The sequence below is a fragment of the Amia ocellicauda genome, chromosome 11 (genome assembly GCF_036373705.1).
Source record: "Amia ocellicauda isolate fAmiCal2 chromosome 11, fAmiCal2.hap1, whole genome shotgun sequence".
NCBI lineage: Eukaryota > Metazoa > Chordata > Actinopteri > Amiiformes > Amiidae > Amia > Amia ocellicauda.
Window position 1 is genome coordinate 28,255,853 of NC_089860.1, and position 15,239 is coordinate 28,271,091.

General features: G+C 39.6%; 1 protein-coding gene across 1 annotated transcript; it reads right to left on the bottom strand.

Annotated features, from left to right (window-relative positions):
* Positions 1-4,784: 4,784 nt before the first annotated feature.
* On the bottom strand, positions 4,785-5,849 carry LOC136762745 (cysteinyl leukotriene receptor 2-like). The gene has a single exon (XM_066716303.1). It carries the CDS (start codon positions 5,847-5,849, stop codon positions 4,785-4,787), a length of 1,065 nt encoding a protein of 354 aa, XP_066572400.1.
* Between the last annotated feature and the right edge of the window lie 9,390 nt (positions 5,850-15,239).

The following is a 15,239-nucleotide window of genomic DNA, read 5'->3' on the forward strand; positions in this document are numbered from 1 at the left end:
AACTGCTCAGCCGTTTCAATGCAACGGGAATACACCGGTACAAGAACTTAAGCCACATTGCAAATTGTTTATTTCATACGCCAGTAAATCCCAGCACCTTGCAGCATGAGTGTACAGCACCTCCAGGGTTGAAGTACCTCCAGATTCGCCCCATTGTCATCTAAATCTTCCCAGATAAGAAGCTGCTACAGTGAACCATCTATTGAACGTGGGACTGTATGAAGTTGCACATGTGTTTGCAAAGCAATTACATTTTAAGTACTCTAATTAGGGGCACTTATTGTAAAGTGTTGCCATTTTCAGTTACCAGGGACAGCAAGTGTTGCCATTTTGCCTAATAGGGATACCTATTAACTTTTATGCTGCTATTAACTGATCTGTTAATGTGCCATCATAAACGTGGGTATATAGCAGACGGGCCACGATTAACTGCTCTCCACACTGTGACTGTGATATTATTAATAATGAAAGGTCAGGGAGTCAGTACGAGTGGAAATTTGCCTTAGGACTCACTCACAGCCACACAGCAAGACCTTTCATACAGTAACTCAACCTACAGATGAATTCCAGAAACGCAGAACAGACACATTATAATAGGGGGGGTGGGGGAGGGGGGGAGGGCACTACTCCTGTAACTGTGTGTCATGTAAGCTACCTTAGAGATGAGTCTACTGTAAACAGTGTTAACTAGGTAGTAATTACACTCCAGTTGCACGTGTAGGCCGTAGTTATGTGTAATTGCTGTGCTTGAACGTTAGCCTTCTGTTTGAGTGATCTTAATTAAACTGCTATTACATTGTTCATTAATGTTGTAGTAATTACTGTGTAATTACACCTACAATTTTTTCTTGCTGTTATCATGTAAATCTCTCAGATGTTACATAGCAAATTATTATTATTATTATTATTATTATTATTACTCTTATTATTATTATTATTATTGTTCAGTGTCCCTGCATCAAGTATACAACGTGAGCCCTTTATGACGAACAGTTTTGATGGCTGCTTCGAGGACAGCTTGCGAAGGCCAGTCAATAAGGACCCAAAACTGTTTTCTATACACTGGCTTCCCTTCACTATCTGGATGCATGAGACTTCTGGCCCAGCTCTTCAAATTGAGAAGAACAAAATGAATGCCAGGTCTGAACTGTTCAACATGGCCCACTGTGCAAACAGGACTGCAAAGCTCCACCTTCTCCTAATCTTGGACTGTTCTAATTGTATTTAGATTTGTTTAGTTTTTTTATATACCTATACACACACAAAACATATATATATATGTATATATATATATATATATATATATATATATATATATATATAACTATGAAGTGATGTTTTATATCAGCAAACTCAAGTACTGTAGCAAACTATTGTTTCTTTTCTAACTTGGTCTTTCTAATTCTGATGCTCAGTTCAGACACAACTTCTTACTGTGATGGTGGCTAGACAGAATTTAAGGGAATTCTCCCTATATATACACATACACACACACACAATTATTTATTTGAATTGTTATTATGATTATAATTAGCTCCTTTTTTCTGAAGCTCTCCATGTGGAAAAGAGAAAGTGATACACGTCTGGGTGTAAAACTACTGCAGCCTGTTGCTGATACAGAAGGGGGTGGTTTTAATTTTGCCTGAGGCCACGGCCTAGACGTAATTAATCCAAACAAATAGCACTGAAATGCCAATGACACTTACCTTTCCCAGTGGGATATATGTGCAGAATATGACTCAAACAGCCCAGCAGCACAAACATATTAAAAGTCTGGGTGGAACAAGTGATGGGGGTGGAATAAAATATTAATCCTAATATTTAATTAAGAAGCAAAATATTTGATGGTACACTATTTTTATTGCTTTTATTTCATTTATATTCTACTTGTTTGTTGAAATGTACAAATTAACGTAAGCTACAGCAAATCCTAGAGAAGGCACACTGTGACGTGATTTATTAAACACAGAATGTAACACTGTTGACGTTGTAAACTTTTTTTAATTATTATTATAAAGCTATTTTTAGCGAAAAAAGGAAAAAAAGAATTGCATCTGAGTTGACTTTTTCTTCTCTTTCGTCTGATTCCTAAATCTTTGTTGTGTGCTGATCAGTGTGAAGGCAGGCAATGGTGCCAGGCTTTTCAAGGATCACATGAGTCCGAGAAGAGAAAGATTAAAGAACCCAAACATCAAAAAACAAAACACCATTTGAGTTCTCTCTCACTCCCTCTGTCTCTCTCAGATGAACAACCATATATGTGCTTTCTGAACACACATAATTTATACGTTCACATTTTGCTTTCATCAGACACTGTCCGATGATCCATTATTCTGTCATTGTATAACAAAAATCGTAATAATAGATTTAGATTCCACTGTTCTTCAGTTCTAGCCATCTCAGTTTCTTGTAGGAAACTGTTTACAGTGCTTTTAGAGATTGGTTATGGGGGATATATATACACACATACATGTTGTAGTTGAAAGTGTTCACTTCCTTCACATCCATAATTGGATATTGTTTACTAAACTATACTCAATGGTATCTTTCACAGATTCCTGAGATTCAAAAAACTGTAGTCTTTTATCAAATTATATCTGTAAGGAGGGCTAATATATAACAAAGTAAAAATGTAATAAAATGAATTAGTGGACTATTTTTTATAAAAGGCTAGTCTTAGAAAATTATATTCTCAAGACACTGTCTACTAAATAAGATACAGTACAGTGTATCCATCTGGGTACAGAGCTGAGGTGCAAAAGACTATAGACTGTGTTTTTTCAGTTTATTTCCCCCTACTTTGCATATAGCCAGTATCAAATGTTATTCCCTATAATATAATGTTATTTCTAAAGAAAACGCACTAATGTGTGTCTGTCTGGGTGCATCTTCAAATGGAAATGTTAAAAATACAGAGATTCGCTGGAAGAAAAAACAGACAACCCTATAAGCCCACTGTATTGGAGTTAGACATCAATGGATCTGGGTGTGTGTGGCAGCACGGAGAGGTGCGAACAGGTGGCCATGGGTCTGTGTGCAGGGCAAATGTCACTGTTTGTCACAGTCTTTCATCACCTGACAAAGCCTTTGGTTTTCAAAACAACCCCTCCCCATCCTGACAGCCAGACACGCTATCTCAGTGCAGAAGTGTCTATTGTACCAGTGCATGGTTCAGATGTCCCGAATGCACGGGAAGACATAGAATCACAACATCCTTTGTCGTACAAATCTTTGGGGTACTGTTTCCTGTCAGTTGTGGTCACAGTGATTCAACTAGAGTTTTTGAGGTTCTTCTAAACTGTTTCCTGTGGCTTGGTTGTTTTCCCCTACCTACAGTCACTTTCTGGCTGACGCCCTGTATGCTAGACAGACAGACAGACAGGTGTGGCAAGGATTGGTATGAAAAACTGAATCAGCCCACCCTGAAGCCCCTGTCACAGAAACGGCAAGAATTGCCTTTTTTGTATGAGAATTAATTCAACTACCACCTGACAATTCCATTTGCAAAGGGGGAGGAAATGCATTAGAAACAATTATTTGTAATTTTTTTTTTTTTTTTTAATTCTTATTTTCAATGCATTCTTTATTTTTTAAATGTATGTTCCAGTTTTTCAAATGCTAATGCTGTAATAATGTTTTTATCCAGTTTGGTGCTCCTTCAACAAATTATGTTAAATGCATTTATTCGGCTACTTTTAACTCACACTTATTAAGACACACTTAAAAAACATAATTTACAGGACCGGAGAAGCTTTGAAGCTCCTCCACACATTTCTGTTTGAGTTTGTGCTACACACTTGGCAAATACAAAAGATGAAGCATTGTTTACTCACTTTGTAAGTGTAAACCAGGAGCTACAAATAGGCTATATACATCCATCCATCCATACATACATACATATAATATACAATACAATTAACAAATATTTAAAGAATCTGGTATTTAAACACATCCAAACAATATCTGATGAGCTGCGATAATTAACATGTACCCAACACCACCACTTCTCTGATAGTGATAGTGATAGTTATCTCATTATCTCATCTATCTATCTCTCTCTCTCTATATATATCTGTTTGCTGAAATATAAAATATCAGATTTTATTAAGCAGTCAACAGGAACCATATGAGCTCCTGTCAGTACACTGTCACAGTGGGTGATTCTGTAACCAAACCTAAATAATTACAGTCATTCATTCTCTGGTCGGCTGCCTTGGCATTTACAGGGGTATTCAGTGTCTCACGGATATTAATTAAGCTCTGGCAGTGGCTTTATTCAGCCAGTATTGGCTCCGTTGAGAGCTCCCAATCTGCTAAACCTGCAGGCCTGATGTCTCGTTTGTCACTATTTTGCTAAAAAGTTTTTTTTTCAGGGAAATTGTGTTTGGAAGTGGAGATAGGCCCTGACTTACTTATTATCTCTGGAGGAGCCATGATAAGACTGCAATGACAGTCAGTTACACAAACGTAAAGGGACAGCACTGTGATCGTACCCTGATCGTGTGCTTACAGTTTTAGAAGATGAGGGTTCTTTGTTGTTGTTTATTTAATAATGATACATATCGTTTTACACTCTAATGTGGGCTCTAAAAGTCCTCTGAATAGTTTTTCCTTCCTAATTCTTAATTTATGCTTCCTTTTACAACATATTGTAATATGTAATGCTGTAATGTGCTGCTGCTGCTAAGAAATGAACTAACCATGTAAAGCATTTCCAGTGCATAAGAGCAGGGTATGGGGGGTAAATGTAACTGGTGATGCCTTTCCTAGACTTCCCAACCAGATTAAGAGCCCCAGTGAAGAATGTCTACTGGTCTAGAAGTTGAGCTGGTGCTGGTGGAGATGCTAGTGAACCTGGCCTTCAGCACATTAAATGGCTCCCCACCAAGGGCAGGCTGTCTGTGGGATGGGGTATCCCGGGCCGCAGAGGGGGTGTGCAGCAGGGCCTGACCCATGTCCTGCCACAGCACCCTCAGCTCGGAGCGGAAGTGGCGCAGAGAGAAGCAGTAGATGAAGGGGTCGATGCAGCTGTTGATGCTCAGGAGGGCTGTGTTGATGCGATGCAGGATGTCCATGGCGTAGGGGGCGTGGTCATCCCATGTCAGCAGCACCCTCAGTCCCAAGGTGATGTGGAAGGGTGCCACACACAACAAGAAGACCAGGAGCATGCCCAGCACCATGGCTTTGGCCTGCAGCCGGTGAGAGCCAACGCGATGGTCCTGTCGCATTCCCAGGGACCATATGATGGACACATAGGAGAGCAGGACGATGAGGAAGGAGACAGCAAAGAAGGTACACACAACCAGGGAGTAGACATGCTCCTGGGACATGCTCTCGAAGCACTTGGTCTGGGACTTTTGCCCTGGGTTGTTGGAGAAGCCCTGTTGCATTGTCAGGGTGGGTATGGCACCAGATAACCAGAAAGCCCAGATTAGGATACACAAGACGGTCGCCCCTCTCTGCCGAAGCATGGGAAGCCTGGTCCATCTCGTCCGCAGCGTGCAGTAGCGATCTAGGCTGATGAGGGTCATGAAGGTGATGGTGCAGTAGGTGGACAGGTAGTAGAGGGAGCCCACCAGCCGGCAGCTAACCTCCCCAAACAGCCAATGGCCCCCTCTGGCGTAGTAGGACACCCAGAAGGGCAGGGTAAGGTTGAACAGGAGGTCGGCCACAGTCAGGTTGATCAGGTAGACACGCACGGCTTTCTTCAGCCACTTCCTGTCCCTGGAGAACACCAGCAGGGCCATAATGTTGCCCGGCAACCCCAGCCCAAACACCAGGGCATAGACCAGTGGCATCACAAGGAAGGAAACAGCGTCATTGGCCTCAGAAAGGGCCGGGGATGGCATTGTCGTCATATTGTCAGGGACCAATAAACAAGTGTTGTTCTCAATTTTCATCTTCTGTTGTAAAACACAGAGAAGGGGAATAAATATAAACAGTGCATCATTTTGAACTCTTCTTTATTTTTAATTTCCCTATTTTAAATGTATTCCTAGGCAAACAATATTTAAGAAATGATAGATTTTAGAAAACATGCATGACAGCAAGACAGAATAACAGTACAGTTTGTTATGTTTTTCATTTAAAATACGTCTTATTTATATATTTTTAGGACTGATAACTTTACCAAAGGCAGCTTTTAACATCAGAGTTGAAGAATTGTTCTGTATGCACATACATACACCCTTTAAAGGTTGGTACTGCAAAGGTTACAGTGTTATGTGTGATTACACAGAATTGATTTTTATCTTTTGTATTATAATAATTATAATAATAATAAGACAGTGAAGCAAAAATGCAGTGCTAGTAATAGAAGTCCGTAAAGAGGTTGGAATTGTGACCATGTATCAGAACCTCATGACAACCCTAGAGAGTAGAGTGTCGAAGTCAACAGCTATATGAAAGTGCACGGCTCAGATAAGAGAAAAGGTATTGAAACAACTCTGCAGTAGGTAAGACAATGTTCAGTAATGTGATTAACACTTCAGCTAGATCAGACTATGGTTTACAATATGAATGAAACGTGTTCAGAAAGGAAAAGGAAAATATTTAACAGCTAACAGCATTAAGTTAGCAATAAGTATCTTTGTACTTTTCTGTAACTAATAATTAAATTACTTAATCCATAGCATGTTATATATCTCTGTAAACACTTCAGACAAAATCATCTGCTAAATGCCAAATACAATGGTAACACTTCAAACAGGTTTGGATCTTCCCAGTGCTTTTGTAAATGAAACAAGATATCGCCTATTGAGACCATACTGAATTTAAATATAGGAAACCTGTATTCATGAAATATTGCACACTTATTCAAGCTTTTTCATACATTTTACATTCATTATAATACATTTGATGTATATGATCCACCTTGATCTTGACATTTGACTACATATTAAAGGAATACTGCAAGAAAACCTCAAGCTGATTTTTGAAGACAATTTGAAACATTTGATGAATTTGATGAGATCATGATATCATTATCACATGATATACTGACTGAATAGGACACACAAATGTTACCAGAAAACAAGGTTTGAAAAAGTTCACCTATTGAACATCTCTCAGCTTAATAAATAAATAAATACATACATACATACATACATACATACATACATACATAAATAAAAGCTTTTGAATGATCTTACCATCAACACACCAGGAGACTACAGCTGCTCAACAATGCACCAAAACTGCTGTCTAATAACTCAAGCTTTGGTTGCTTGGTCCAGTTACACAAGTGTCCTTACACTATTGTGCCTTGTCTCTTGATGAGAGATTGATTGTCTCTCTTTGTCTCTTCCTCCTTCCTTTCCCACCTACCCACTCTCTCTCTCTCTCTCTCTCTCTCTCTCTCTCTCTCTCTCTCTCTCTCTCTCTCTCTCTATTTCTCTTTTCCTTTTGCATTACATTTTTTTAATTAGTATTACTACAGACTTTTACAAATACCATAATGCTTGTTAGACAGTATTTGGGAATTCAGAAGTGCTGCAGTGGAAAACGTATGTATTCCACGCACACCTAAAAACAGCTGAGTGCCTGAGTGTGTGAAGACCTAGTTGGGATTATTAAAAGCCCCACAATCACCCAGGGCCTTATTTGATTTAGGGAAATAAAATGCTGCATTCAAAATTGCTTACCTTTAGTCCGCTGTTGAATGAGGGTGTGTCTTCTAATACAAAACCCAGATGCCATCTACAGTAACGATAATGTTGAACCTGTCCGAACCTTACTGGGGTACTCCTCTCTGTACTTCCTCTTGTTGGCTTCATCTCAGAACTAAGATCATGACACCCAGTCTATATAAAGGTGATTCTATTCTTGAGTATGAATCTTTCTTTCATGTGTAGCTGTTATTCAAACACTTCCTAATCATGGCCTCAAACATGAAACAACAGATTGTTTTCTACCTCTTCACGGTGTGTACAGACAAAATGGAGGCCGTCGTGACATATCCCACACTAGTGTTATTTACATTTATTCATTCACAACCTTTATGAAATGTGATCCAGATGTCAGCTGGTCCTGTGGCTCTGTTGTAACCGTAATCATCAAATCAGGAAAAATAAATCAATATCACATATGGTTGGAACACAGCTTTGGATGAAAGCTGTTTAAGCAACAGCTGCCAAGTTTCCTTGTGCACCAAGAACCAGGTACTTATAGACACTATCTTATAATTTCCTGCCACTACTGTTCCTGTGAACAAAAGTCTTTCTTCCTTACATCTGAGCTTCTGAACGTGTACCCATGCTGTAGATCCATCCAGCCTCACACACAATCCAGCATCGGATCAAAAGTTACATTCAAGAAAGTGAAATAGTCAATTAACAAAGGTGGCTGAAAATGTATTGTATGAAGAAGTAAAAGTTTCAATTGCCAGTTTTTATTTTGCCTGAGCTCCCAAATTACAGTTCTTGGTTTGGTTGGGATTGGGATTTAGTAATTAGATCTTAATATGTGTTTTCAGCCCCTGCAGTGTCCACAAAGACACACAACCATGGCATAGATCTATGTCTCTCTATCCCTGCATACCTATGTTTGCAGAGAGGAAATGTGATCATTTGATCTGGGGGGGGGGGGCAATGTGGTCTGGCCCTGTCCAGCCACACAGAAACACAGCTCTCACACCTTGCATCAAACTACATTATACTGCTGTATTTAAACATCAGCGGTTGAGGCGATTGGTATTTTATTTTGCAGAAGAAGTGCACAGACACTTTGATGTGTGATTGTTGTGTTTTCATAGGGAGAGTTTACATGCTGTATTTTTAGCTTGTGAAATATTGATGCACATGCTCAGCCCTAGACAGAATCTGGTTGCCACAAACAAATGGCCACAGAGAAATACACGAGTAAATGATATAAAAATGTTCATCATGTACATCCGTATTTTGAATGCTCCCGAGATAATCGTATATATCCTTAAATTAGATTATTATAAAAGTGCAAGATAACTGGTTAGTTTATTGTGGGTTTCAAGGTAAAGTAAGTTGATGATGGACATTTCATGGTTAGCAATAGTGTAGTTCAGGTTAATGGCAATGCGGAAAGCATTTTGTCTTCTCCATTTTCCATTTATCATTATGCCCTCTATATTGTTGTGGGTCTACTGTGCACTGTTCAGTACTGTACATCGTGTTGTATGCCTAACTTTATAAAACACTTTCTATTCATGGCTTGCTGTATGTGAAAAGGAAAATCGACTCAGGTAAGATCAGTAAAACAAAGTATTAAACAACTAAACAGCCCTTTCTGGGATTTTCCTGCAAAAACAGCGCAAGAACTGTACATGGAGGTAATCTGCATATTAATTAACTTCCTTAGCCGTTAATTTGCATGAAGTCAGGTAAACAACAGCTCCTCCCAAATGCAATAAAGCCTGAGAGGGATGAGAGGGTCATTTCATCTTTGACTCAAGCATATTGTCTCAAGTAAGATTAAAACACATAAACTTCACCATTTACACTACTCTTTATGGAAGATCAGATCACAAAGCATCCTTTGATTCATTTTGCTATGTTCCTGTACCTCGTGTTATATAATGCTACTACTAGTACTATGACTGGTGCTACTACCACAGCTACAACTTCCACTTCTACTATAATAATACAAATAATAATATCAGCAACATATAAATCTATACTGATTGAGTAAATACCATATGAACACCATAATGTATGTGTTCTCCAACCAAGTGAGTGGATTTCAGTGGTGTTGAGGTGATTTAGGATAATTACCAGTGAAAAACCAGGAAGACAAATTCATAGCAACCTGCTGTATTGCTATACCAGATCTTTTAATGTCCCTCAGTCATCCTTCCCTTCATCTAGTTGTACAGTTGTAATCTGTCAGGTTCTGCAGGCTGAGCTCCTGGGAGCTGGGCTGGATCTCATCAGTCAGACTGTGTGAAAGTGAGGCCTTGTGATCCATGGATCAGTCACCACACTTTAACTCCTTTCTGCACGTGAGAGCACATTCACACACCTCTCACAGCATTCCCGGGGACGAGTAGGGAGTGAAATAGAGGAACATTGTAATCTCTCAAAGACTCCACAGATCTGTAGTTTTTTCCAGTCTCACAGAAAAATCATCATGTTTTCTTTTCCTTAAAAAAACATCCTCTTTAAAATTGTAGGGTCTGCAGTTGGTTTCAAGTAACCTGTACCTGTGCAATGTACAATTTCACTACCTTTCTATGCTCAGGATAAGGATATAGGTTGTATAGCATTTTAGAGATTTTTTTTAAGTGATATACAAATATATAGAGAGAAGAAGAGCAAAGCAAGTACTTTTATTTCAATGTGTAAAATCAAGAGGGATTCTGAATCAGAACGACAAACATAATGAAAGTACAAGGAGGGGATGAGGGTGCTGGGGTAATGGACAAGCTCAGACTCAAAGGGTTTGCACTGATCACAAACACACCCATTCCATCCAGTCTAAGTATTGTAGCCATCAGCATAAGTAAATTCAGCCCCATGTCTCAAGGTAAGATCATTACCTCCGCTTTCATCCAGTTTCAAACAAGCCGATTTGCTGGCGGTGCAGAGGCTGCTCTTGCAGCCGCCTCGAAGGTCCTGTAACTGTAAAACTGAAATCCAATTTAATGTTACAGAACTAGCTATACCGAAAGAAAAGTCAAATAATACTAAAAAAAGAAAAATAGTAATAATACTAAATTAAGAAAATAATGAACTTGCACTTAATGCAGTCAGCAATGTTTTGTAATAAAAAAGAAAGAAAAGAAAGAACAAAAACAACAGGCTTGTTTAGTTATTAGAGTTATGCAAATTATTATTATGACTAATAATAATGCTGTAGTTTACAAGTTGTGAATCGTTAATTTAATCAATGATTGATGACCCCCCCCCCCCATTACCCCTTCCCACGACACAGACAGTGGCTGAGGAGGAGGTGGGATGTGAAGCGACAAACACTAGGGGGGTATTTATGCTTCATTGGATAGAATTGAGTGACCTGAATTGGTGTAGTCCACTCCTGAAATTAAAACAAACACAGTGTGTGTAGGGTGCATCACTGGCACAATGTGCCTCTTCTAATTTTAGTTATTTTGCTGCTGGTTATAAAACAACGTTAAAATCGTAGCCTACATACTTAAAACTTTGGCAGTTCTGACAAGTTCACTCAAGAGCGTGTGAATTTGGTTTTGACTGTTTGACATGTGATAGCATAGGAATTCAATCCTTTTTCTTCAGTGTTTGATTCATCAGTTTCACTCTCACATCGGCTCTTTCATTTACTCAGTGTCTGGTGTGACACACCTTGTTGCAGTTTTGCATGTCTAGTAACTGGGTCATCTTCATTTGTTTTACATAAACTGATAATTTAACAGTTCATTTTTTTACACCACAGCTGGAGTTTGGGGTTTTATGTAATTACTAACATATATTTTCTTTATTTTTAAGCAGTTAAAATCACCAAACAAGCCGTTAAAAAGACATACAGAGCATTGTTTGATAAAAATCTGCTACATATCTCAATCTCAGTCACATGCTTATGTCATCAAAATGTATCAGAACACTTATTGTAAGTTGCTATTCATGACCAATTAATCTTGACTAAACCAAATATTAATAAATATGGCTAGAATAGGTAATTTACTGGGTTTTTTTATTGCTTGAGCACATTTGTCCAAACAGACATGACTTTTTCAAAACAATGAACACGCAGCCCAAAACTGAAACACACTGGCCAAAATGATACATTTAATTTGCAAAATGCACTCAGACTCTCAAAACAACAAATACACAAAATCAAATCAGGCCATCAAACAGCATCATTTGCTGTTATTTTCATCAGCCACTTCACAATGGCACAATAAACACTAATTATGAGCATCAATGTGACATGGTCAACCCTGTACATGCTCTCTTTGTCTTCTCTGCTTGATTGTAAAATAAGCGCAAATAGTCAGTAAACATTTCACCCCAGCATGAGCTGTACTCATGTTCTCCAACTGACTCATATCAAGAAGCTCAAACTAGAAAGAATTACACTTAACCACAACAATTACGCTGACAAAAGGTTATACTTTACTCAGTTACAGTAATGCTACCGATACATGCTGGAAATTACAGTTAACATAAATCAAGTGCACTGAAGATATGTATTTTGTATTCAAGATGTCAAGAAATGCAGTTAAGGTGTGCTGTATTGTATGGGCCAACAGTAAAGAACACCTTCTCTTGAGATGGCTGCACACATGGCAATATACACAAAATACATGGGTAGCCATTCTAACTGTCTACAACGAAAGATTGTAAGGAAATCCATTACTGTGACGAGCCCTCACCTGTACAGACTGGAACCTAATCTCCTTCACTCTGTCACTGTTCCTGTCAAAGGTACCTGTACAGCCGTTTCATCCCTAGTTGGTGTCGATTCAAGACCTAGTCAGTAGCTGCCAGACTGACACTTTGTACATTCTGAAATATTTGATGTTCTTGTATATTTGTAGTCTGGATCTCCCTCAAACATACTGAGTTGTTTGAAACCACTGTATCTACAATGGCAGCCGGCTGTTCAGTGTTGAAGACTCGTCCTCAGCCACCAGAGCGCGGTTGTCTTTCTGTTCTATAAATGGATATCATGAAATGGTCAAGGAAGATGACAGAAAAACTCCTTGCATGTACACCGATCAGCCATAACATTATGACCACCTGCCTAATACTGTGTAGGTCCCCCTTTTGCCACCAAAACAGCCTTGACCCATCGAGGCATGGACTCCACTAGACCTCTGAAGGTGTGCTGTGGTATCTGGCACCAAGACGTTAGCAGATCCTTTAATTCCTGTAAGTTGTGAGGTGGGGTCCTCCATGGATCGGACATGTTTGCACTATAATTATTGATGCCACAGTTGACCTGCTTAGATTGCGCTGCACCCTCTGCCCAGACTCTCACATTGAAAGGTCATGGTATATCACATGGTCAACAATAGTGGCACTTATGTCATTGGAAACATCTGTTCTGTCTTCCCCTTGGAGTTACTGTGCCTCCATGGAGATGCACCCCTCTTCCTCTATGGGCTCATAGTTGTGATCACCCTCTTTCTCTCTTTGTCTTTTGACATTTCATGCTCAACTCATTTTATATGTGATGATGGACTGATTTGTGGCTGAACAACTGAGCAATGAGGGTTTGCACATGTGCAGCAGAGATTCAGTTTTGGGAGTATGTGTTACCTACTGTGAACAAATGTTTCAATTTTGTTTGACAAGACTTACCCAATTGATTTTTGTCTTGTGTAGGGAGTTGCATTTACTGTTGTGCAACAATGTGCTTGGCATTTGCATTTCGTGTGAAAGCAACCAAAATTGACTTACTGTTCGGCAAAAATATGCTGTTCTGTTCCTCTAGGTTATGGTCTTGGTCATGTGGACCACAGTTTCACATTGACTTAGGACTCGAGAAAAACTGTAATACAGAATGGCTTTATCTGCATTTGATACAAACTCAACAGGAGAGCACTGACTACTTTGTGTATATACTATATGAACTTCACATTATCAGACCGTTTCATCCAGCATGTCTTACACAGACTACAGTGGGGACTTCGGCATAAATAACTGCTGCAGAGGAATTTCTAATAGTAGTTATAAATATATACTTATAAACTTATACAGTGAGGGAAAAAAGTATTTGATCCCCTGCTGATTTTGTATGTTTGCCCACTGACAAAAAAATGATCAGTCTATAATTTTAATGGTAGGTGTATTTTAACAGTGAGAGACAGAATAACAACAAAAAAATCCTTAAAAACGCATTTCTAAAAGTTATATATTGAGTTGCATGTTAATGAGGGAAATAAGTATTTGACCCCTTCGACTTAGTACTTGGTGGCAAAACCCTTGTTGCAAATCACAGAGGTCAGACGTTTCTTGTAGTTGGCCACCAGGTTTGCACACATCTCAGGAGGGATTCTGTCCCACTACTCTTTGCAGATCCTCTCCAAGTAATTAAGGTTTCGAGGCTGACGTTTGGCAACTCGAACCTTCAGCTCCCTCCACAGATTTTCTATGGGATTAAGGTCTGGAGACTAGCTAGGCCACTCCAGGACCTTAATGTGCTTCTTCTTGAGCCACTCCTTTGTTGCCTTGGCTGTGTGTTTTGGGTCATTGTCATGCTGGAATACCCATCCACGACCCATTTTCAATGCCCTGGCTGAGGGAAGGAGGTTCTCACCCAAGATTTGACGGTACATGGCCCCGTCCATCGTCCCTTTGATGCGGTGCAGTTGTCCTGTCCCCTTAGCAGAAAAACACCCCCAAAGCATAATGTCTCCACCTCCATGTTTGACGGTGGGGATGGTGTTCTTGGGGTCATTCCTCCTCCTCCAAACACGGTGAGTTGAGTTGATGCCAAAGAGCTTGATTTTGGTCTCATCTGACCACAACACTTTCACCCAGTTCTCCTCTGAATCATTCAGATGTTCACTGGCAAACTTCAGACGGGCCTGTACATGTGCTTTCTTGAGCAGGGGGACCTTGCGGGCGCTGCAGGATTTCAGTCCTTCACGGCGTAGTGTGTTACCAATTGTTTTCTTGGTGACTATGGTCCCAGCTGCCTTGAGATCATTAACAAGATCCTCCTGTGTAGTTCTGGGCTGATTCCTCACCGTTCTCATGATCATTGAAACTCCACGAGGTGAGATCTTGCATGGAGCCCCAGACCGAGGGAGACTGACAGTTATTTTGTGTTTCTTCCATTTGCGAATAATCGCACCAACTGTTGTCACCTTCTCACCAAGCTGCTTGGCGATGGTCTTGTAGCCCATTCCAGCCTTGTGTAGGTCTACAATCTTGTCCCTGACATCCTTGGACAGCTCTTTGGTCTTGGCCATGGTGGAGAGTTTGGAATCTGATTGATTGATTGCTTCTGTGGACAGGTGTCTTTTATACAGGTAACAAGCTGAGATTAGGAGCACTCCCTTTAAGAGAGTGCTCCTAATCTCAGCTCGTTACCTGTATAAAAGACACCTGGGAGCCAGAAATCTTGCTGATTGATAGGGGATCAAATACTTATTTCTCTCATTAACATGCAAATCAATTTATAACTTTTTTTAAATGCATTTTTCTGGATTTTTTTGTTGTTATTCTGTCTCTCACTGTTAAAATACACCTACCATTAAAATTATAGACTGATCATTTCTTTGTCAGTGGGCAAACGTACAAAATCAGCAGGGTATCAAATACTTTTTTCCCTCACTGTGTATA